At 43.5% G+C, this 25,735-nt stretch overlaps 1 protein-coding gene and 1 non-coding gene across 3 annotated transcripts; both read right to left on the bottom strand.

Annotated features, from left to right (window-relative positions):
• Positions 1 to 1,826: 1,826 nt before the first annotated feature.
• On the bottom strand, positions 1,827 to 24,724 carry JMJD6 (jumonji domain containing 6, arginine demethylase and lysine hydroxylase). 2 transcript variants are annotated; one of them, XR_004403422.2, is made up of 8 exons: positions 24,610 to 24,724; positions 17,511 to 18,239; positions 13,627 to 14,015; positions 10,176 to 10,462; positions 6,720 to 6,855; positions 5,583 to 5,601; positions 3,804 to 3,942; positions 1,827 to 2,417 (listed from the first exon to the last, which is right to left on the bottom strand). XR_004403422.2 is itself a non-coding variant. In XM_032960888.2 (6 exons), exons 1-6 carry the CDS (start codon positions 17,643 to 17,645, stop codon positions 2,298 to 2,300), a joined length of 1,206 nt encoding a protein of 401 aa, XP_032816779.1. In that variant the 5' UTR covers positions 17,646 to 18,569; the 3' UTR covers positions 1,827 to 2,297. The 2 variants fall into 2 exon arrangements, 1 of the variants encoding a protein (XP_032816779.1); XM_032960888.2 differs by lacking the exons at positions 5,583 to 5,601; positions 24,610 to 24,724 and having other exon boundaries at positions 17,511 to 18,569.
• Positions 23,439 to 23,602, bottom strand: LOC116946386 (U1 spliceosomal RNA). Its single transcript, XR_004403544.1, has one exon. It is a non-coding gene; the product is annotated as a U1 spliceosomal RNA (small nuclear RNA).
• Positions 24,725 to 25,735: the final 1,011 nt, after the last annotated feature.

Genomic DNA, 25,735 nt, shown 5'->3' on the forward strand with positions numbered 1-25,735 from the left:
TAGGTTTCACCCTTTCTGGCAATGTTAAGGTGTTCAAAGACTAAATAGAAACATTTTGCAAGGAATGCATTTTTGCAAACTTCATAATTTCAACATTTTTTTTACACTTTTCATTCTAAAAGCTCCAATGCCTTTGATATTGTAATCTTTGGATTCCTGGCATCCAAATGATCTCTACGAGAGGTTTATTTGGCATGTTCAGTGATATGCGGGTTGTCATTAGTACCCGAGTGTATAAACATTTAAAACATTGATTACACGCTACCTCATGGTATCTCCTTTGCCAGTACCAAAATATTATTTTAAAAAAAATATTTCCCATTTTTTTCTGGCAACAAAACAGGTGTTAAGATGTTAAAAACCAAACTGAAACCTTTTAAAAGGATTGTGGTTAATGCAGACATGGCATTAACCACAATGCTTGCGGTGCAAACAAATGCAAACAAAAAACTCTAATATATGCATTGTCTTTGAAACTGATTGGTCCACACCAGAGACAGCTTTCTTTTGAGCCTCGTCTCAAACGGTGTTAGACCAGAGGACGCCTAAAGGCGTCCCATAGAATGTTCAAACACCTTTAACGTAATTAAAACTTTCACAACAATCTTACCGACAATATGAAAAAATTATATCGGTTGTTTTTTTCTAAATCAATGAGGGGGTGTCTCCTTCGATGTATTTCAGATTTGGCCACAAGGCTATTCACATCTCGATAGGCATACAAGTGAGCCAAACGTTCGTTAAATATATCCATCCAAATTTCCTATGGACACGAGGATGACCATGGACCTTAACTTTTCTTAACCAAGTTCCATTCCATGGATATACAACTCAGATCCTAAAATGGTCACTCTGCTGCTGCGACTACGGTGCTGCCGTTTCTGATGTAACGTTTCTACCGTCAATGGTGGTGGTTGCAACGCAGATTGATGACTGGCGGATGGCTTCCGTTGATATTTTCCAAGTAACGCCTCATTGAGTGGATTTGTTTGCATGGAGTGGGGGGGGGGAGTTCTCATGCATGAGGCTGCAAAAAGAGTTCAGTACATTCGGTTCACGGTTCCCCTTTCTGTACTGCCATCTCACCATCTTAAACGATGGGTTTTAAAATTCTGCGTTATCCAGCAGCCCTTCCTTCCAAAGTGCTGGATCCCAGGCGCGCCACACTGCACGCCACTGCAGCGGTGTTCCTGAAATTGACGGTGGCCATTGCTGTTATCTAAGACACTCAACTCTCGTTTCAATTGGTAGTTTGCATGCGAGGAAACGAGTAACCAGAAAAAAAAACACGCATATTTGTCCATCGTAACGTCTTTGCCAAAAATAATGCTGGAAAAAAAAGATACAAATAGGTTTTTTTTGTTTTTTTACACGGAGCTGCATTATCGCCAGACTGCAAAAAACTTTACAGAATACCCCTGAAAAGTCTGAGATGCATTTTGCACATGGGTTCACTTACCTGCTTGCTACACTGCCATATCCTTGCCAATAGGGCTATGGAGCTGAACAAATCTGCATCATCCACCGGCCGTTTGCTAGTCTGCACACACGCGTTCCATGCCCACACGCATGCACGCAAAGACACGCGCGTTGCTTACGAGTCTCCAAAAGTAGGCTCTGGGCAAACCCTCTCTAGGGATGGGCGATTTCATGGCAACAAAAAAAGAGACCGTGCCTGAGAGGATAACCACCGGCGAGCACCCATTCATATGCAGGAATATGGATCGTAGCATCACTGCACCGTCCTCATCTGGCAAGTGTGGGGAGACTTTTCATCAAGCCCCAAGGTGCACGGGCACTCCACCTCTATAATGCAACACACTACACAAATTCCGCATATTTTATTCCAGATATTTCACCATGACAAAAGTCAAACAGCAAGTGAACTCAATTATCCATATACAGCAAATAATAAGAACGTTGATAAAGAGAATTTAAAAATTGCAAATAGAAAGACCTCTTATGCAAAATGTGCTAATCTAAAGGGGCCACCCCCTCTAAGTGATTGATAACAGTTAAGATTTCAACCATAATGTACTGTGGTAACTTAATAAACAAACCAAACAAATTGAAAAATACATTCAAATGTATTTGTGATCAATTCGATTTTGTTTTCTCAATTTATTGCTTAAAATTTTTTTTAAGTTTAAATGCCATACATTAATTACAAATACTCAAAGGATTTCTTGAAGTTCAATACAAATGTTAGCACACTACATGCCGAACGATAATCATTGAATGTTTTATCATTGCAAATTCTTCAGAAACCGCAGTCGTGTATGCGATGTGCAAAAAAGTTATCTTCTGGTATTTCGCTCAGATTTTAGTCCACAATCCTTGCCATCGACAACACTTCGATCTGTGGAAGATTTTAATCTCTTTCTCTTGTGCGTCATTCCTTCTCCGTTTCCAATATTCTGGGGAAAAAAGGCACAAAAAAGTATCAATCATTGAACAAAAAATATATATAAATGAACATGAGATCGCAACTATCTGCTAAAAAAATATATTGCGCCGACAGTAAATGTACCGAGCACTATTCCTTGGGCCTTTCGGTAAAGTCACGTACATAGGTTTAAAGAAAATAACAAAAAACTACGACGTTTCGGTCACAACACAAGCGATCATCGTCAGGAGGAGAAAGCTGCTGAGGCAGACTGTTTGAGAAGGTAATTGCCTGCAATCTACCGACCCTCGAGGACCTGCACACGACAAGGTCTATGAGGCGAGCGAGGAAGATTATAGCCGATTTCTCCCACCCTGGACACTCTCTGTTTCAGCTACTCCCCTCCGGCAGAAGGCTTCGGTCCATCAGGACCAAAACCTCACGCCATAAAAACAGTTTCTTCCCATCTGCTGCTGGCCTGTTAAACAAGGCCAAGGGCTAACACTGTTTTCAACATTTGATCTACATAACGACACGTTGCTGATATTAACTATGTTTCCCTATTTGTATTTTTAAATTATATCTTAAAGCTATTTTATATTCGATATTTATTTAATTTTATATACTTCAGCCCCTTAGTGTTAGACTTTTAACCCTTATTATAGTAAGACTTGTTTAAAACTTATTTAAGATTTTAGATTCCTATATGTTGAATGTATGCACCATCCTGCCAAAGTAAATTCCGTGTCGGTGTGAACTTACATGGCGAATAAAACCCTTTCTGATTCTGATTCTGATTTAAAGGTTTAAAATGGGTGTAGCCCAAGGGTCATAACGAAATGGGCGGGGCTAGTTATGTTAATGTTATAAATTAGCATGTTAATGTAAGATCAGGGGGCGGCGTCCAAGACCCAAAGACCCAAAGAATATGAATTCGTGCAGTCACGAAAGCTTTAAGTCAAGATTTACCGAGCACTACTTAACAACACAATGAAACAAGTTATCTTTACGTTTTACACAAAAGGTTCCAGCTAAGTGCAGAACAATTTTTGGGAAAATTCGAGCTACCAAACAGGCAGGAAAACATGCATCCATCCTATATGCCTGGAACTCCAGGATACACAGGGTTGCTGTAGTGTGGGATATTGGTATGCAAGTGTGAGTATGTGTGACTTTACAATTAAGTGCATGTACAGCTATCATTTATGCAGTGTGCATGCATGCCTTTGAGCCAACAGTGGGTCTAGGAACATTTTAGAAAGTATACATGGTGTACGAATGCACAATTTACATGTTGACAGGCGTTCCGTTTTCACAATTTTTGACTTGAAAATCCAAATCCATGCTTTAAATTTATTACAATTTCCGATGACGTACACGTACGCACGTCATCGGAATGGGAAGGGGTTAAACTGACCTCAGAGCCCGAATCAGAAGAACTCGAAGAGCTGGAGGAGGAGGAGTCACTGGAGGAGTCCGAGGCAAATCCTGTCGACCGCTGGAGGTTCACGGAGTCAGCCACCGCTGCCAGATCTGGGAACTCCTGCTTTAAGATTCTAAAAGACACAAGAATAAAATAAAAACTGTAAATGATTTAAACAATAGAAGTGTGTTTGACTGAGTGTCAAGTTATTTTCCTCAGGAAAGCAATTAATTAATTGGATGTGTGGGCAATTTCTTTCGTAATGAGTATGTTAATGTGGGTGTAAAAACCGGAGTAAAACTCAAACATACAAGAAAAGAACACTTAACATCATACAATATGGCACAATTCAATGCTTCCACTGCTATTGCCTGGTCAACTTACGATCCAGTAGACTGGAATGAATGGTTACGCAAAATTTCTGTGTGATCCACCAAAACCTGCGCCAAAAGCACTGGATTGCAGGGCATGCATAACACTCGGCAAAATGAACCAGTGACTGTGTAGCCACAACTATGGGTTTCCCTCACCATGCGGCTAACCTACATCTACTCAACATTCGCTACACTATGCGGTTTGAATTCACTCAAATGCCGCGATGCGGTCGGACGTGGGACAATATTGTGTGGACTGTACTCTGTGTGTGTGCTGCTCGGCAGGCAGCCGTCTCGTGCGGTTTCGCTTTGCGAGCCCTTTTCTAGGAACACATCACCGCATAAAGCGAGGGAAATCTGTACCTTAATAATGTTTGTTCACTCCAAAAATAATCAAATACCAGCCTTTTAAAAAGTATATTTGCATTTAGCAGAAAGACTCAAAACTGTAGATGGCAAATTCTCATATATGGTGGGCCCACGTTTACGATTACAGCAGATGTAAACCAAAGCACGTCATATGCAATGCCCTTTCAATAAAAACACGCACAAAAATTGGTGTCTTTCAGCCAGTTGCTCATTTAAAAATTCTACAGTTCCAAAAGAACACCCAACGATGCGCACAAACCTCACGATTGGACCACAATGTTGGTAATCTAAAAAATAAAATAATATGAGCATTAATTTTTGGTATTACCATTTTGGTCACCGTGGTAAAAGCACTCGACATCCAACCGGACGGTTGCACACGAACTCGTCAAATAATTCCTTTCGAGAACGAGTTACCCAATTTGTGGCAAGTCAACTGTCCTCATGCTTGAATGGAACTAGCGCCGCGCCACAGAAATGTGAAATAGCTCAGTGGCCACCCAAAGCAGATGACTGCTGGACCCACCGCTTGTCACAGCAAAGAGCTTTGTAGTATATTGCACACATTTTATGTCTTGGCTTACTCAGTACAATATTTATTTTATTTTTAATTACAGGGGACACTCACGCGGCACATGAATGATGCGACAGACCATCTCCGTAGAGAGTGGGAATGTGTGACGTGTAAAAATTGCCAGTGAATCTCTCGGACAATGCAAGAGCTACTCCTCTTATCCGTGAATACTATTGTGGCCCCACACGGCATTGCAGGTCGCATTATGAGGAATACATCGGCTTTCTTAAGCTGATAAACAGCAATACTACTCTGTTTACTTTTAAATCTTACAACAAGGCTAAATTACACTTTCATGATGAGTCCAATAAGGCCTTTAGATTCATAAAGCCAAGCTGGCAGTTAATAATACATTGCTTGCAAATAAAATAATTGTGTATTCCACAGAAAGACAGATTCTAAGGAGTTGGTACTGCAAAGGCAAATTTAAAGTTTCTGCCTTTCCGATCATCTTACCTGTGAATCCCCCAGGGGTCTGCAGACAACAGAAAGGATCGCAGATCAGCCGCCCCCATGGATACTTACATATACTTACAGACTTACAGTAAACGTTAAAACAACGATGAAAGCCAGTAGACTATTTGGCAATTGTGAACGTGTTTAAAATGAAAAGCAGACATCCATTTAACGCATATATTTCTTAATATGTAAAGTTTAATAATAGCTATATTTAACGTTTCTCTTGTATTTTTTATTTGTATCAAATAGTGCTCTCTGCATTGTTTACATTATTGGTAACTGTTTGTAATTTTGCTTTATTTATTTTAATCTACATCTCTCCCTTAAAAATTATACTTATGTTCTCATTGGGCTCTTCCCAGACTATAAAGGTTGTATAACCATCTACTCATTTAGCTTACCGAATACATCGATGCACATCGCCAACTAACTTAAATACATCATAGGCGTATACAGTAATAATTAGCGATATGACCACGTCAAATTGGATCACATGCCGTCCCAAAAAAGTGATGGCTTTCTTGCAATACACTTTTCCAGTAATTGTGTTATCTGCAATTCTTAATTAATAAGTGCTCTAGGTAGTTCATGTCTTGACATTGCGGGTAATAGAGATGAATCTGAAGGACAATTATTTATTTATCTGTGCCGCTCACTTAAGTTATCCCACAGATAAGAGGAGTTCTACCGTGAGATAATACACATGCACTAAGTATTTACACTCGCAGCAGATTGGATAAAGGGCTGTCTAAGGTACCAGTTTCACTGTCGTAATACCAATTGACAGCACTTCTCATTTGGAATGGTCATGAATTGTGACAACTAAAAACCCTCCAGATATTGGTCAAGACACCTTATTACTCATCTCTGCTAGAGTGCACTCTGTCACTGGGAGACAATCAACGATGTCTCTCTCTCTGCTGCTGCTGCTGCTTTTACAGTCTCAAATCACAAGACCAAAATACGTTTAAGTCAGAAATATTACATTAGTGTAATCATTGATACTCTAACAAGTAGAAGTCATCTGCCTAAAAATAAAAACGGAACAAAAATATATAAATTCTGCTCACTTGTATAATCCGCTATTTAAATTGCAAAGAGCAATACGGAATGGAATGTTAAACAAATACACACCTGTACCACTTTCTGGAGAGCTTCGGCCGCCCCCTGACAGTTTTATGCCAAACCACCGGGAAGTTTGTGACGCTTGCAAAGTTTTGGGTCACTGCAATTGTGTTTTCGAGGTTGAGGACAACATGCCACCATCCACCTGTAACAAAGATGAAGGCACTCTTTCATTTGTTGACATTTCTACCAGTTCACGATTGACAAAACAATAATATTTATAATAGTTCCAACATGAGCACAGTGCCAAATTTAATACCTGCCCTTAGCAACCTGTCAGAAGGAGAAATATAGAGTTGCAATTTATTATGGCATTGCGTTTGTGATTTTGTTCACGAATGTACGTACACCTCGAGGAATGCCCACATACATCTTATATGTCCCTTTAACGGTAACTCAGCGCATAATAGCCTGTGTGGATGTGCCGTGCTGTGGCCAGCAGAGGGCAGTGCATCAAAAACTATTGTTGTACTTTGATTCTATGCTCCTCAGCCTTCAACATCACTGAACCGATTCAGCGTGAATTATGGTCCAATAATCCCATGACACACACGGCATGCAGAGAAACCTCGTCAAGCAATGGATTCATAAAAGGGATGAACATTTACATCTAGCGTTTGTACACATTACTCCATTTGTGTGCACAAATATTTTTATCGTGAATTTACAAAGCTACCTCTGAATCCTATGCAAATATAAAATTATTACCCACAATTTCTCTATCCATTAATCTGGAATCATCCTCTCAAAAGCAGCAGTCAGATCATACTCATAATAACCATTGACCAAAGGTCAACATTTAAGACAAATCTAACCATCGTGACTGTGATAGAATTTCTTCCACTAAGAGGAAAAAGTGAAACTACCAGAAAAGGTCTACGAAGTGTAACATCTTGCTTCAAATCATGTTTTGGCTTCCAAATGTGACATATGTGCCTAATAACGTGTGCTGCATGCGACAAACTGGAGTAATCATGACAAATAAGTCAAGAGAATATTCCCCAGCACTGGAGATGTACTTGCTTCATCTCTTCTGTGAACTTCCATGAAAGAGATAGTGAACAATAAACAGCTTCCCCCCCCAACTAGCAGTAATAAGGTGGGTTAAGAAATTCTGAGCATTTCCAAATGGGACATCTATACTTTTATATCATGTGTCACACATGACTCAGTGTGGATATCACAAGGAAGCACTGGCAATTATTCTTTCCCAGCATATAGTTGACCTCGTCTCCCTTGTAATATATACATAAAATTCTCGCCATGCTGAGTGACTATGTCCATCGCACAGATGCCGTGTGTCCACCATATGCCTCAAGCACATAACATGACACAAATAGACATCACAGAGCACAAAAAAATCCATGTTGAAAACAACAGTAGCGCAAGGAATGTCTGTTTGCAAAAAAATGCAAATAATTTGATTGGGGTATGGCCATGTTAAGTGGACACCAGACGTTGTACTCTTAATGCGTTGTTTATGAACACAAGGGCTTTGGAAACGATAAAACTAAAGAATGTTGGAAATAGGGAAACAGAAGGGGACTGCCGTTCCAGTCAGCTGGGCCACATTTGTGGATGGCAAATTACGCGTTTTATGCCTGTATGTTGCCAGTGAAATAGAGCGTAACAAGCTCATTGGGCCCTTTCTGCTGAAATAAATAAAAACTAAATCAACACAAGTGTCTGTGCCAAGGGCCACATAAGTGAATCCCCCTCATGGCTGTGGGGATGCACATCACTTCAGAGTGGTTCATTAGTTGTTTATTTGGCATCCCTGGTATGCAAGGATTTTAATCAGGGTTAATATTTAGCCATTTAGAGGTTTTAATTGTTGCCTTACTGTTATTTTATACTTTTCTAAATGTCATTCATAAATTGGTTACAGGGATTTTAATCAGGATTAATATTTAGCCATTTAGTGGTTGTAATAGTTGCCTTACTGTTATTTTATACTTTTCTAAATGCCATTCATAAATTGGTTACAATGTATATGCAATGTTTATACATCTAAGCCAAGCGTTTGTTAAATTAGATTATGCTTTATTCGTCATGTACATTCGTTTATAGACAAAAAAATAAAATGGGGGACTGACTTGTATATCACCACATCAAGCTGTTCCAAAACAGACTTCGCTAACACCAAAACGTTCCCCTTAATACATTTCAGGTCTGCATTTCTTACTGGTTTGTCGATTGAAATGTAATTTATTCTGTTATAATGCGATGCAAGTTCCGTTTAAGAGCACAACATCGATTTCAGTTTTGGTGATGATAGTTGAGCAGCCATTTGCATCAATTAAAAGTGTATCCTCTCATTGTTTCACAGCCCTGTCAATCCACTGCTGGATAATGGCCTCCCCACTGAATCCTGGGGACAGTTTCACTACTACGTAGCCTAACCCGAAAACAAACACTGAAAATACGGATCAAAGTCAGCACTGGTCAGTGCTGGTTGGTATAGGGAAGGGCCGAGGATGGTTAAGATAGTTGCCATGAAAGGAGCCAGGATTCAAACTCAAGTCATGGGGTTCCTTGAACAGCACGTGAACAACTGCACCACCATCAACTCCACCCCCTGGTATCAGATTTGTATAAAAACAAATTCAACAAATCCTTAACGTGCAGCCAAGTAAAAAAAACATCAATATATTCAAATGTAATTTCAAACAATGAAACCGCATCTGTTCGCGTTACTTTTTTTGTGCTGTGTCACAGTACAGGGTCTAAACTTTTCAATTAAAAAAGCATTAATTACAGCAATCAAAGCCTATATATGAGGTCACATCCGACACTTAAGCACAGAGAAGCAGCACTGCACTCGATATCCGAGGTAAGTGTCTGATGAAGCGCAAAGAAGTTTGAGCAAAATCGTCATGCGTTGAGATGTTGAATTCAGTCACGAAAATAATTTGGCCGACAGTGAGTTTTACTGGTCAGAATTTTGATCAATTACATTGGGATGAATAAATAATGTCCTTGTAAACGTTGACTATCCTATCAGGTGTTGGTAGAGTTGGTGACAAGAATTACGGCATAAAACTACGTGGTCTGACCCGAAAACAAACACAAATAATATGGATCAAAATCGACAATGTAGAGGTTTTTGTTCTGTTGCACGCCCAAAACATAAGACTGGCTGGAATTTGGCCACGTAGGCTTGACAGCAGCATCACTTCCACAGTCAAAAAGTGACAGCAAATTTTTGTTGTATTTCAGAAAGATGTAGGGATTAAATAACAATGCCATTCTTGTATACATCCCACAAATTGCACTTTTACTTTAAATGAAGATACCTATATTCTAAAATACATCAAGTTTAACATGAACGAGGTGAAGATTTCGAGTCGGTTTAGTTTTCACGTATAAAAATCTAGAGCAACAGAAATTGTGAATTAACTCAATAATCATCTATCTTTCAATCTTCCACAATTTGCCCTTGACATTCGCAGGCTGCAGGCTTACCTGGGACAAACACTGTTTCTCCAGGCTTCTGCAGGATCTCGAGTGGCCTGAACTCTGGCGGCCAGGAGGGCTCCTGTGTGCGCGGGTAGATGACACTAAACCACGTAATGGCCTCGTCTTGCTGGATGCCTCCCTCTTCCCGTGCCACTTTGATTAGTTCACGGGGTGTATTGGTCGGAAACAAACACCAGCGCTTGTGCCCTTTCACCAGCGCGTTCCAGGCACTCGTGCCCAGTGGATCAATGTGAATTCCTGTTCCTGACCTTGCGGGACCCATCACAAACCACCTGAAGAAAAATATAAATTGCTTTAATTACCGGTGTTTAGATGTCGTACGGAAAAAAAAAACGAATTGTCTTCACATGTAAGGTATTTGATAAATATATCAAACATTAATAAGGCGCGAGACTATTTTAAGTAAAATGCCCCGAGCTTTTTTTTTCCCAGGCTCTTTATCAGAACAAAAAACGGGGCTATCAGTTCTACAAAAAAACCACAAAGGCAACCCAATCCACAGTGATGGATGAGAGACCACTGATACCCCTTCATATTGCACGTACAGACTGGCACGGGGCTATCAGTCCTACAAAAAACCACAAAGGCAACCCAATCCACAGTGATGGGTAGAGACCACTGATACCCCTTCATATTGCACGTACACAGACTGGCACAGGAATATGCTTCACCCCCCCACACACACCCATCTTGCGGTGAAGCGTAGATTGGACTATGAACGCACCTCCAAGAAGCACGGTTGGTTACGTACGGTGCTAAAAAAATGCAACATAATTACAATCGTCACCTCACAAGGTTTTGTGTTTTTAAAAATCTGCCATTATCAATTAATGTAAAGCTAAATTTGTATTTAATTCTTCAACTTATTTTGATGTAATGTCACTCAAATAATAACACAGTTTATACTGCTATTAATTTAATACATTTCCACTTTAAAGTTCAGAAAAATAAAAGGCACCAGATTAATGAGATAAAAGTATAATACAGCAAGGGCTGTGCAAAAAGACTGAACACAAGAGGAGTACAGATAAAACACCTGATAATATACGTCGGTGCACAAGCCAGTATACAAACACTGTTCATTCCAGGGTACACGGGGAAAAAACATGTTACAATAAGGTAAACATTGGCATTACAGAAACAGAAAGTTGTACTGAGCTCGCATTTTATACATCAGGAAGGCAAGTGTTGCCATCCAGTGTGCATTCTGAGTCACAATGCATTAAGAACTTGAGGCACATTTTGGTCAACGTTTTCTTGGTACCAAATCCAAGGGGAAAAACATAATTACTCATTTCTGCGATTAACGGTATCATTTAAAAAGTCAAAGAACTGACTCCCATCACCTAGAATGGAAAAAAATATATTCGGTTTGAAAATTTCATCGCCAGCCATTATTGACGATTCATCAAAAATTGCCAGAGGGTCATATCATCCCAGCCTACTTGCTTTATTAGACTTTAATATTGTATAAGCTGTAATTTAGTATCAAATGTCAAGATAAACCAAACATTAACTCCACTCATTAAGAATTCTAACACTGTAGAGTCTTAAAGCAAAAACAGATACGTGTTTTAAATAGGATATTTTTGTTTGGCTCAAGATCATGTTAGGGTGTTACATTTTTTGTAAAATTATAGTACAGCTATTCCTAATGGGACAAACAACAAGGTGGAAACACATTTCATTTAGTTGTTTTTAACAGATTCCACTTTGAAAAGTCTGTTAATCAAACACAACCTGCTATCTTGCACGGGTTGCCATATTCTAAGAAAACAAGTTTTCATTTAAAATATATGACCATGCAATTCTACAATTACAAGCTCCGAAATATGCAAATGCATGGATCATGTAATACTTTGCAACATGTGTTTATCTTCAGAAGTATTTATAAACAGTATGATGGAACCCCACAAGAGATTTCAGAGCTTAAATGAATTTGCATGTTTGCAAAGTAATTTTTTCACATTAACCAGTGTGGCCAGTTTTCAGTATGGAGTGTCCCGAGTAGAAATATAACTATATCTTGTAATATATTTACGAGAGTTATAATGACAGAACGTGAAAATCGATAAATTACAATAAGCTTTCAAGCGGTGAGTAAGCATTAAAATAACAAAAAACAGGCAATGTCACCCACGTTTGAACAATAAAGAAAGATATACTTTATCTCCCTCGTGCTGAACCAAGTGAAGAGGTAACATGCTAAAATGACCTATGGACTGAGCGTCATGGTGGCGAGAGGCTAAATACCTCTCCTGGTATGAAGGAGGTCGTGGGTTCGACCCCGACGCCTGTATATTTGGAGTCTGTGTGCCTCTATCTCCCCCCGTGGTTGGGTGGATTTTTCTCCGGGTCCTACGGCTTTTCCCTCCACATTATGAAACATGCGTTTAAGAGTGTTTGTCTGCTATACATTGCTATGTGATAAACCACTTCGTTGAGCTATTCATTGTGGCCAGGTCACTTCTGAAAAAGAGCTATATAGCTCAGTGGGCCTTACCTGGTAAAATAAAAAAAATGTTTTTTAGTAATAGACTTAATTTATTACTTTGGAATTGCAATTGGATAATGTCAAATGTCTCCTTTCAATATTCAACAGATAGTTATAGATAACCAAATATAGCATTACCACGTAAGGTAGATATAAAACATAACCATTTTTACACAGATATATTTTAAGTTTTGCAACATGTCCATTTTCCCATTCCCCCCCCCCACACCACTGTTCCCATTCTTTGTACTGGAGGATACCTCCGCATTCAAGCGTTTAACACTCAAAGCTCTGCACAAATAGATTGAAGAATTCATTCATTTTCTGGCATCTGCTATCCATCCCATAAGCCCAGGCATACAGAACCTGGCATTCCCAGGCAGAATCAAATTCAAGCAATAACAAGGACCAATCTTGCTTAGCTTCCAAGTTCTTGAGAGAGCGAGTGCTTTCAGGGTGACATAGTAGAAGCCATCTGTTAAATTATCCATGGAATTTCAATAATGCTATCCATGACATTGATAGCCGGCCAGGTGGCAAGATATGACCAGGACTATGCTCATAATCAACAGGGTGCCAGTACAGATCCTGATTGCAGAATGACTCCGTTAATCTTCTATGTGAGGCTGATGATATCAGCACCGCATTGTAGTAAACCAATGGTGGTTTTCCGATAGAGGAACTGGCTCCCATCAAGGAAACATGGAAATTCGGGCATCTGCCAATGGTCAATTGAGAAGACAGATGCTTTCACAGTTATGGTGTTGTCTGTTTTGCTTGTTTTGCATTATGTATAATAATGTTTGGATACAGAATATTATTTTACAATGTTTATGGCACCTCTTTCTTTTTTAAATCACCCCTTGCTCGAACAACACTTTGCTAGCTCTACCCTTTTTCCTACGTTAAATAAATGAAAGTGGTGAAAACAAGGGTATTTACCTGTAGGGTGGTCTTCGCTTTTCCCCAGCATACTTAAAAAGATCATCTTTAAAATACACTGGGATCTCATAATCCTCCAGAAGCTTTCCTTTTTTGGCATGGTCTCCAAAGCTGCTATCAAAGATGTACAGTGGGCTGTCGTCATTCGTAGTCTCCACGTAATCTATGTAGTACTTCATCTTCAGCTTGACCGAGTAGCCGTCATTGTCCTCGCCGCATTTGAACTTTTGGTTTCTGTATTTCCTCTTGAGACGATCCAGTGTCCATTTCTCATTCGCCGCCCACGTCTTCTGGCAATTGAGCAGCACACAGGGCTTGTACAGCCTCTCGTACTTCTCGATAAACTCTTCCACTGAAACGAGCTCAGCATCGACCCTCTCCACGTTGTCCTGCGTGACAGCAAAACTATTTTACTTAAATGTTTGAGCAAGCAACGACGAAAAAAAAAACATCACTGGTTAAATAAGGTGCAGTAAAATGTTATCAAATGTATACGTTTTTACCACCGATCGAATTAGATATATATTATAATTTGGAAGGAACACAAACAATACTTAAGTGAGCTAAAGATTGGGAAATAACCAATCCATGTACACATGACATTGACGCAAAAATTCAGACCGCTACTTATTTAGGTACATAAACTTTTTTTTAAGCAACAAACATCAATCGCAGTATCGGCATAATAGCTGAGCCAAGGAACTAAGTCCCGGTTATTATGGCAATGTGGAAGGAAATACCTGGGACAACAAAATATGAGAGTTGAAGGAATTCTCGATGAGTAATGCAGTGATGACAATGACCTGGGGCACGGTTTACCAATGTGCCTCGGTGCAACATTCACAAAGCATCACAGACAACGTGAACTACAAACAAGGCAAGGGAATCGCAGCTCTGATATCTCTCTCTCCACGTTTGTCTCTTTATTTTACTGTGCTTCTAAAGTATTCGCTCGATGTCCATCTATAATTGTATCTATTTATCTCTGTGTATCTCTCTCACTGTTGGCCGTCTTTCATTCGGAATTCGTGTCAGAACTTTTTCACCTCATCTGGGGATCCGGGCCTCATTACTACTCTTATGAAAGTTTTACAATACAGTATAGGCAAAATCATTGTATGTTATAACTGACATTGGAAAACGCAAGTAAATATAAAGGTTTGACTTTAAAACTGGTTTATACATCATTTTATATTTACATGTTTGAAAAATAACAAACGTTATTATGTTTCTGCTATCCTGACCATAATGACCGCCAGGACTTCCCTGACATGCCACGAACATTATCGACCCCCATCTTCCACGGACCTTGGCAATAATTAATGGGTTTTAATCTTCACATAGAAATAATAAAGATAAATTAGGCCAAAGTTGGATAATAATAACTACATATGTTATAGTGTAAAAAAAAGTTTAAATGTATAATTTTTCAAAGTTTAATTTCACTAAATCAGGAACTTTATTCACCGCAAATTAACAAATGCCATTATTGGTAAAACAATGAAAAACCATCACACTAAGGAAAACCCTTTTCGGCATTAATTTTACAAAGACACCACTCAAATTTACACTCAGATTAAAATGGTCTTTTATCACAAATGCATATAACACTCCACTCAGGTGGTTTATTTGACACGGCAACTGTGCCCATTCAGCATTATGCCAAGCAAATAGGACAATAAAACGACTTCCTCTCTAAACCGAGCTTCATTCCCTGTACTTAACAAAAGGTCATTGGCAAATAAAAAACATGACAGGCTATTAAATCAACACAGCACATCGGCTGGAATACGGTACAGTGCTTAACCAAGCGATGTCAAATTCGACATTGTGTTTACTTTTCAAGCACATCTGGGCAACACAACGTGGTGACACCATTGTACGAACACACTACTACCCGAGAGGTGTCCCCAATTGCCAACCTCACAAAACCAGTGACATCCTCAACATCCACAAAATACAGCCCTTTTGGACATGACCAAACTTAATATTCAACTTTATCAATTCATTTTCTCGCAGACAGGCAGGGAAAAAACACGAATTTAAGGTTCACGCCAACATACACAATGGCCTCAATGCAAAACCTCACACCTTTACTACCTACACGCTCCATGTCTTTACTGACATACCCATGTAGGGTTAATGTAACGTTTCTTCCTAACCATATGTGTATGCCACAGACACGTTCGTCATACACGTGTGATATGTTTGAATGAGCTGTGCATACGCATTTGCCAAGTTGTTGCACTGCTTCCAAGATAATTCGGATGCAATAATGCAGGAATTGATACACGCACGTATCGTTTGTATTCCACCTTAAAATACACATTCAACTGCTAAGAATTTTGGTGAATATTGTTTAGAAATTATTGTCATGATCCAACCACTATCACCATCACCGAAAGCCAACATTTTTTCTAATATAAATGCATCCCTTTCTGTTCACATCGGTATATCTTCAAGGCCTGAATATCGAGTCCTATTTTCTTCAGTGACACTCATATATAGAGTAGACAAGTGGAGCTTTCCAATTACAAAGTCTTGAATTTGATGTTAAAATATGCAGCCTTCAACTCATCACCACAACCCACAACGCTTCTTCACGACACTGGGCTCCTCGTCAAAGCCAGCACGTTAATACGATGCACGGATTTCAGAATACAAGGAATACAAATCTGGCTGTCCGCCTGATGCTAGTTGCAATTACTGAAGAAACGTCGTTATCAGAACGTCGTGCTCAGATTTAAATGTTGTGGATTTACTCTCCAATACAGCAGTGTGCTGCTGTACTAGTAACTAATTGGCGGCATCTGTTTACGTGACAAACCTTGCTACTTAATTGGCCGCGTTGGGTGGTGGCGGGTTTAACAACACACATATTGACGCGATCTAACCCAAGGGAAAAAAAAACCCCTGTATTATGAATACAAATAGGGTCCAAATTGACGAGCATGTTCCTGCACATTTTTACATTTTACCCTGAACTAAGAAAGGAACGCACCACAGCGTTTCACGGGAAACGGTTCCCAATTCCCGACCCTTTGGAACCGGTAATCAATAGCAAGGTTACCGGTTTAAGTTTAACAACCCTGAAAACTACAATCTGGAACTCGAGAAGCTAAATGAAGAGACATCAACACCAAAATGACTGGATACGTAATTGCACTGAAATGGCGCATGACGGCAACGGACGGAGGATTGATGAGTGGAAGTAAACAATTGGTAACCTTGATTAAGAAATTGTTGTTTATGCAAATTTCACATTTTTGCGCAAAAAAATCTAACAATTCATTCGCGTATTTAGTTTCACGTACGTCCGTCGCACTCGTTCCACTCTCGGCTAATTATAAAGTTCACGTACTTACGCGGGTAAACAATTGTTCTAGGTTACGGTTGCTCCAGGTGTGCACCTGGTATATTGTTAGTGTTACTGTACAGTCTTGTCATTGCACGATTTAATAAAGTATTAGTCATTGCACTGCGCTCTTATGCGTTGTTGCTACGCTGCCCAAAGCCTGGCGCTTACTGTCACAATGTGTTGTGTTAATTTTTTTGTTGTTGCTTCCACTGCTGTCCACCACACCGCAATGTGCATCTTGGGACACGTGCCACCGCTACGGTATAGTCCCATGTCACCGTGGTTGTGCTCTGCCATTATCCTATGTTACAGTTACGAACGTTGTACACGGGTCAAGTGTCGCGTCACGTTCCTCTCTGGTGCCCACGCACCTGATAGTACACTGCCTCGAGATTACTGCGTACTATTAATAGCACTGTGTTATGTATACTATACATGGCCCTGTGTGAACTGTGTCCCACGTTGCTACTACACACACGGTATCTCCACCACGACGTTTAACCCCCACCCACCACCCACCGCTCACCTGGACGGCTCCGCGCACGCCTCGCAGCTCCCACGCTTCGCGCAGCCCCTGGCGACTCCACGCGCCGGGCTCGCGCAGCTCCGGCCTCGCGTTGTTCTTCGCCTCGCGGATTCGCTTCCTGCTCCTGTGATTCATCGCGGGCGGGCGGGCGGGCGGGCCGACGGGCGTGCGGGCTTGGCGCGTGAAGTCGCAGGCAGCAGTAGCTACAGCAAGCTACAGCAAGCAGCAGCGGCACACGTGCGCCGTGCTGCGAGGAGGATGGCGACGGCCTCCTTCCTGTCTCCCCTCCCCGGAACCTCAATGACCGGACACGCGCGGCGGCGCCAACGGAGGCGCCAAGTGGGAGGGAACCAACCCGTGTCGTCACTTCCCCCACCCCAACCCCCCCATGGCACGCGCACCGTTTCGCGGGGGGTTGGGGGTGAGGGTGACGTCAACTTTCTGTGAAACGCACAGCTTGACGTCATCGCTGTCACGGGGCTGTCGCGCGCGTTCTGACGTTGTCGCTCGTTGCGGCCTCTGAGATCGTCGCTTCGGTCCACGGGCCTCTGACGTCATCGCTCGGTTCGGCCATTGACGTCATCGCTTCGTTGCGCGCTGTCGTGCGGCCTTGTGACGTAATCGCTCGGTGCACGGGCATCTCGTGTGCCCTCTGACGTCATCGTTTCGTTACGCGTCCTCGTGCGGCCTCTGACGTCATCGCCCTTTCACTGGCATCTCGTGCGGCCTCTGAGAAGGATGATGAACAAAACTCCCAAAGTGTTTGTGGTCTATATTCTTGGTTCTTTCGGTAAAGTTACGTAGTAGGTATAAAATAAATCACGACGTTTCGGGCGCAACACAAGCGTCCGTCATCAGGTGGGAAAGCATTGGTCTGCTGAATTTAGATTTGAAGCTTTCGTGACTGCAGGAATCCATAGTATATTTTATTTTATAGCTACGTGACTTTACCTAAAGAATCAAAGATTATGACCTGCTGCTGAGGCAGACTGCTTTAAAATGTTTGAAATGGGTGTAGCCCAAGGGTCATAAAGTAGTGGGCGGGGCTAGTGATGTTAATGCGATAAATTAGCATGTTAATGCGACAAATTAACATGTTAATGCGATAAATTAGCATGTTAATGCGAGAAATTAGCATGTTGATGTGATAAATTAGCATGTTAATGCGAGAAATTAGCATGTTAATGCGAGAAATTAACATGTTAATGTGAGAAATTAGCATGTCAATGTGAGAACGTAAATATTTCTGCGGTTGTGCAGTGATGTCGTGCAAATTAGCGCAAGCCCTCGTTGTTTTCAAGATCTTTTCATGATGTCTCCAATCTCCCCACGCTGGTTTGTTATTTATATATCGATTATATGTTTACAACTGTTAATACACGTATGTAATATATCCTCAGTTATCGAATTTTCCTACAGCAGAATATGAATATTTACTTATCCTGGATTATCGACAATATTAAATATTTTGTAAGATTTGAAAATATAATCGTTAAAATAACTGAATTTTGTATGCATGCCAACTCGCGAACCCTTACCAGTGGCCCCAACCACACCAGATGCCACGCGCCGGATGATTATTAGAGCTGAACGATTTGGGGCAAACATCAAATTTTACTTTTTCTAACATTGCGATTTGATTTGCGATTAAATATTTTGAAGCCAAGCTTTAGTTCAATGTTCAGTGTGTAATAGATTCCAAACACGTGATGGAGCATTACCACATACCATCAAAATATGAACTGCTGTATACTAATGCGAGGATGAGAACTTGCTTCCAAAATGTATTTATGATTTAATTGACATAGCACAATAAGAGAATAATGACTTTTGAAATCGCAAAAAATCGCAGCCTTTGCGATTTACTAATCGCGATTTACTAATCGCAATGTTCTATATTGCGATTTCCATTAGAAATCGATTCCTCGTTCAGCCTTAATGGTAATCTACATTTGCAAGACCCTTTGCTTTAAAACCCACACTTGACTACCCCTTGTGTATGACCACAACCTTGAAACAAATTGCTGGTGAGAGAGGCCTGCTGTTCAGCACACCCGTGTTGAGGGGCCTGCTGTTCAGCACACCCGTGCTGGTGAGAGGGGCCTGCTGTTGAGGGGCCTACTGTTCAGCACACCCGTGTTGGTGAGAGAGGCCTGCTGTTCAGCACACCCGTGTTGAGGGGCCTACTGTTCAGCACACCCGTGCTGGTGAGAGGGGCCTGCTGTTCAGCACACCCATGTTGAGGGGCCTACTGTTCAGCACACCCGTGCTGGTGAGAGGGGCCTGCTGTTCAACAGACCCGTGCTGGTGAGAGGGGCCTACTGTTCAGCACACCCGTGCTGGTGAGAGGGGCCTGCTGTTCAACACACCCGTGCTGGTGAGAGGGGCCTGCTGTTCAACACACCCGTGCTGGTGAGAGGGGCCTGCTGTTCATCACACCCGTGCTGGTGAGAGAGGCCTACTATTCATCACACCCGTGCTGGTGTGAGGGGCGTGCTGTTCATCACCCCCGTGTTGGTGAGAGGGGCCTGCTGTTCACTCCCATGCTGGTGAGAGAGGCCTACTGTTCATCACACCCGTGTTGGTGAGAGGGGCCTGCTGTTCACCACTCCCATGCTGGTGAGAGGGACCTACTGTTCAACACACCAGTGCTGGTGAGAGAGTCCTGCTGTTCAGCACACCCGTGCTGGTGCGAAGATGGCGCTGATGATGGTAGCCTCAGCCGGTCGGTGCGCCCTGTTTTGTCTTGTTTTGTCTGTCAATTCAGTGTTTTGCCAAGATTTTCGGAGTTCTCTAACAAGAGACGAACTTTTAAATATCAGGGAAACAACTCCTGTGGATTTAATTCCTACTTTTCTGCTTCCAGCGGCAGAATTAGTAGGCATTCTAGTCAATGCCGCGCTAGGCTTTGCTCAAGCAACGAAACGCCGCCCAAGGGGTAAACGGTCGGGGGCTCTAGTACGGCTACGCAGACGCGGGATCCGAACAGTGCTTCCGAGCTTTTTCCTCTCCAACGTACGTTCACTGTACAACAAAATGGATGAACTTCAGCTACTGATGGTAAAAAACAAAGACTTTCTTTCAGCTTCTGCATTGTGCTTCACGGAAACATGGCTGTGTGATTTGATTCCGGACACTTCGCTACAACTAGCAGGATTCCATCTTGTAAGATCGGATCGTGACATAGCACTCTCCGGCAAGACGAAAGGCGGTGGTATTTGTTTTTACATTAACAGTGGCTGGTGTGTAGATGTCACAGTGATTCTGCAACATTGTTCTCCACTCCTTGAATCAATTTTTATAACCTGTAAACCGTTTTACTCGCCTCGCGAGTTCGCGTCGCTCATTTTGGTCGGAGTTTATTTGCCGCCTTGTCCTCAGGTTAAAGAAGCCCAACGCATGCTCGCCGATCAGATTCTGAGTGTGGAGCGAGCAAATCCAGATTCGTTGGTTATCGTACTTGGCGACTTTAACAAAGGTAATCTCAGCCACGAACTCCCCAAATGCATACAATTCATTAAATGCCCAACCAGAGAAGGGAACACTCTGGATCACTGCTACACTACAGTCAGTAGAGCCTACCATGCCGTCCCCCGAGCAGCACTAGGACACTCTGACCATGCCATGGTCCACCTGATTCCTGCATACAGGCAGAAACTAAAACTCTGTAAACCTGCTGTGAGGACATCTAAACAGTGGACCAGTGAGGCTGTGGAAGATTTGCGGGCGTGCTTAGACTGTACTGACTGGGATATGTTCACGACTGCTACCAATAGTCTGGATGAACTCACAGAGGCTGTGACGTCCTACATCAGCTTCTGTGAGGACTGCTGTATCCCAACACGTACCAGGGTGAACTTTAACAACAATAAGCCCTGGTTCTCAGCAAAGCTCAGAAGGTTGAGGTTGGAGAAGGAGGAAGCGTTTAGGAGTGGAGATAGAGACAGATTCAAGGAGTCGAAGAACAGGTTTAGCAAAGCGGTGAGAGAGGCTAAACGACTGTACTCAGAGAGACTAAAACACCAGTTCTCTACAAACGACGCTGCTTCTGTCTGGAGAGGGCTCAGGCAGATCACCAACTACAAACCCAGAGCCCCCCACACCACTAACGACTCCCGCCTAGCCAACGACCTGAACGAGTTCTACTGTAGATTTGAAAGACAATTGGACTGTCCTGAACCACCCCTTCCAACCCAAGAGGCCCCATCCCCCACCAATACTACAGAGACGACTATCTCCTTTCAGGAGGAAGAAGTTAATAGACTTTTCAAGAGGCAGAATGCACGCAAAGCAGCCGGGCCGGACTCTGTCTCTCCAGCCACCCTCAGGCACTGCGCTGACCAGCTGTCTCCGGTGTTCACCAACATCTTTAACACCTCCCTGGAGACATGCCATGTACCAGCCTGTCTCAAGTCCTCCACCATCATCCCTGTGCCCAAAAAGCTAAGGCCAACAGGACTAAATGATTACAGACCGGTCGCCCTTACATCTGTGGTAATGAAGTCTTTTGAGCGCCTGGTCCTGGCACACCTCAAAGCCATCACAGACCCTCTCCTGGACCCCCTTCAGTTTGCCTACAGAGCCAACAGGTCTGTGGACGATGCAGTTAACATGGCCCTCCACTTCACCCTACAGCATCTGGACGCCCCAGCATCCTACGCCAGGATCCTGTTTGTGGACTTCAGCTCTGCCTTCAACACCATCATCCCTGCCCTGCTTCAGGACAAGCTCTTCCAGCTGAACGTGCCATACACCACCTGTAAATGGATCACAGACTTCCTGTCTGACAGGAAGCAGTGCGTTAAGCTGGGAACACAAGTCTCTGGCTCCAGGTCCATCAGCACCGGAACTCCTCAGGGCTGCGTCCTTTCCCCTCTGCTCTTCTCCCTGTATACCAACAGCTGCACCTCCAATCATCTGTCCGTCAAACTATTGAAGTTTGCGGATGACACCACCCTCATTGGGCTGATCTCTGGTGGGGATGAGTCTGACTATAGGTGGGAAGCTGACAATCTGGTGACCTGGTGTAGCCAGAACAACTTAGAGCTAAATGCTCTAAAGACAGTTGAGATGGTTGTGGACTTCAGGAAGAATACAGCACCACTCACCCCCATCACCCTGTTAGACTCCCCAGTAAAAATTGTAGAGTCCTTCCGCTTCCTGGGCACTATTCTCTCCCGGGACCTCAAGTGGGAATTGAACATCAGCTCCCTCACCAAGAAAGCTCAACAGAGGATGTACTTTCTACGGCAGCTGAAGAAATTCAACCTGCCAAAGACAATGATGGTGCAATTCTATACAGCGATCATTGAATCCATCCTCACCTCCTCCATAACCGTCTGGTACGCTGCTGCCACTGCCAAGGACAAGAGCAGACTGCAGCGTATCATCCACACTGCTGAGAAGGTAATTGCCTGCAATCTACCGACCCTCGAGGACCTGCACACGACAAGGTCTATGAGGCGAGCGAGGAAGATTATGGCCGATTTCTCCCACCCTGGACACTCTCTGTTTCAGCTACTCCCCTCCGGCAGAAGGCTTCGGTCCATCAGGACCAAAACCTCACGCCATAAAAACAGTTTCTTCCCATCTGCTGCTGGCCTGTTAAACAAGGCCAAGGGCTAACACTGTTTTTAACATTTGATCTACATAACGACACGTTGCTGATATTAACTATGTTTCCCTATTTGTATTTTTAAATTATATCTTAAAGCTATTTTATATTCGATATTTATTTAATTTTATATACTTCAGCCCCTTAGTGTTAGACTTTTAACCCTTATTATAGTAAGACTTGTTTAAAACTTATTTAAGATTTTAGATTCCTATATGTTGAATGTATGCACCATCCTGCCAAAGTAAATTCCGTGTCGGTGTGAACTTACATGGCGAATAAAACCCCTTTCTGATTCTGATTTGCTTAAAATTCGGGGGATAGCGCGAACGCAGTCCCCCAGTACCACAAATTATACAGTCGAGTTTCCCGCATTTGGGGAAATCGCAGGGGTCAACCCACCCGCAGTGCAATGGATGAGCCTCGCCCTGGGAGGACCACCTAAGTGATCATGGTGCCTCCCCTGTCAGGTAAGTATGAGTTGGGTTGCTCCCACTATCCCTATATGATTGAGAATCCTGTCCCTTTACTCTATGAGCCCTCGTCAAGTTTTTATGTGGTGATAATTGAAAATGTTAAATTCTTAAACACCGTCGTTTTCTAACATAAAATAGCATCTAATTAAAACATACACTAGTTAGAAAAGTCGACATTTAGGTTAGCTGGAAGCACAGTTTACGAATTAACTTTCGAATGGCATTCTGGGTAATGTTGTCTTTGAGTAGTTGCTATTTTAGAGGGTTTACCCTCCGTTACGGAAGTAATTTTATTTTTCAGGTTTTTTTAAAATGCCACAACCAAACCAAGGCACCGTTCTTATTATCATAAACATTATCATAAACCGTTAAAATGCATATCCATTAACAGCAGACTTTTAGAATTCATAGCCATTGACAGCAGACTTTCAGGCTTGGCTATCAATTCACATGTCCGCCATAGCCATTTCACCCGAGATGCGCCCGTGAAATAAGCAGGGATTCGGGTTGAGCAGCAGAGGGCAGTGCATCGTGATTGTTGGACCGTGTGCACAAAGAGCCGATCAACGCCGTCCAGGAATCCGCCCCGCTATTTAACTCTAAATGACTTCAAGCGAACTCGAAGTTTCTCATCAACGTTGTACCGGTTGCCTCGGTGGGATCATGGGAATGGTCCCTGTAGGTCGATCCCAACCAGCTGGTTCGTCCGACTGACGCGGAACGGTCTCAGGGGTTCCTGGTACCTCGCCGGTTTCTGCCCACACTGCTGACAGGCACGGGCAGCCCTGCACCCAGGCAGCCACATCTTGCGCCAATTTAGGCCAGAGATACTGGCGACGCAGGGTCTCCCGAGTGCGTCGTTCGCCATCGTGGCCCCCGAGCGGGTGGTCGTGCACCAGCCGTAGCAGCTGGGGCCGCACCTGGGCGGGGACACAGATGCACCCCGGCTGCCCAGCTTCGGTTTGTTCCCTCACCACTCCGTTCTCTACACACAACCGGGCATACAAACCGCTCCAGGGTCCTGGTAGGGCGAACTTCTTCTCCCGCAGGGCCGCCTCTACCGCCGCCAGGTCCGGATCCCGCCGCTGGGTCTGTCTCAGCTGCTCGTCGTCGAGGCCCGGGAACGCACAGCCGACGTCCTCTTGAATCCGATCGGGCGGGGTTGAGCGGCCTGTCGGGCCCCGGGGTGTGGGCTCCATGACCGCCGGGTGGTCCACCGGGCCCCGGTGGCAGCGTCCCCCCGTGAAGCACGGGCAGGCCTCCTCCGCCCCCGTCTCGGCACACACCGCGGGCCGCCTTGACAAGGCCCGGCCCGGTACTCGATCTGCAAGTTGTACTTCTGAAACTGCGCCAACTGTCGGGCCATCTGCCCCCGCGGTTCCTTGAACGTAAGGAGGAACTGCAGGGCATAATGGTCGGTGCGTACCTGACATTTCCTGCTGTATAAATACGGTCGGAACTGTTTACACGGCATACAGTTCTTGACGGGTCACGCAATAGTTCAGCTCAGCCCTGCTCAGGGTCCGACCGGCGTACGCGATGACCTGCTCCGTCCCACCCTGCACCTGTGACAGCACCGCACCCAGCTCACTGCTGCAGGCGTCGGTGTCCAAAATAAAATCGGTGGTGAAATTGGGGAAAGCCAGGGTGGGGGTGTGGGTGAGGTGGTCTTTGAAGGTGGTGAAGGCCGTCTGGAAGGCCTCCGTCCACTGATAGGGGTTCTTAAGGGATGTGAGTTGGGTGAGGGGCCGTGCCATCTAGCTGAATCCCTTTACAAATCGACGATAATAGGTGGCGAGCCCCAAGAATGACCTGATCTCCGTCAGGTTCCTTGGCCATGGCCAATCCACTACGGCGCGCACCTTCTCCGGATCGTTACGCACCCCCGCCTCGCTGACTCGGTGTCCGAGGTACCCCTCCTCGCGCTGTGCAATGTAACACTTACGCGGTTTGTGCTTGAGATGGGCTGCTCGCAGTCGCTGGAATACCTCCCGTAGCCCGGACCAGTGCTCAGCCAGAGACCTACTGAACACTATCACGTCGTCCAGGTAAATTAGGCACTGCTCCCACTGCAAGCCCCGCATCACCAACTCCATCAGCCGCTGGAACGTCGCGGGCACGTTAGTGAGTCCGAA

Source organism: Petromyzon marinus, chromosome 26 (assembly GCF_048934315.1).
Source record: "Petromyzon marinus isolate PM22_M1 ecotype Great Lakes invasive population chromosome 26, UKy_Petmar_22M1.pri1.0, whole genome shotgun sequence".
NCBI classification, from domain to species: domain Eukaryota; kingdom Metazoa; phylum Chordata; class Hyperoartia; order Petromyzontiformes; family Petromyzontidae; genus Petromyzon; species Petromyzon marinus.

Bases quoted from the DNA above. Each gene is read 5' to 3' on its own strand.
- JMJD6 (XM_032960888.2), bottom strand. From the start codon at position 17,645: ATGAATCACAGGAGCAGGAAGCGAATCCGCGAGGCGAAGAACAACGCG. The intron at 10,463-13,626 runs GTAAATACCCTT...ATTTTTCTTCAG, and splicing joins AAGCGAAGACCACCCTACAG to GTGGTTTGTGATGGGTCCCG. The intron at 3,943-6,719 runs GTGTGTATTTGT...TGTGTCTTTTAG, and splicing joins CTCTCCAGAAAGTGGTACAG to AATCTTAAAGCAGGAGTTCC.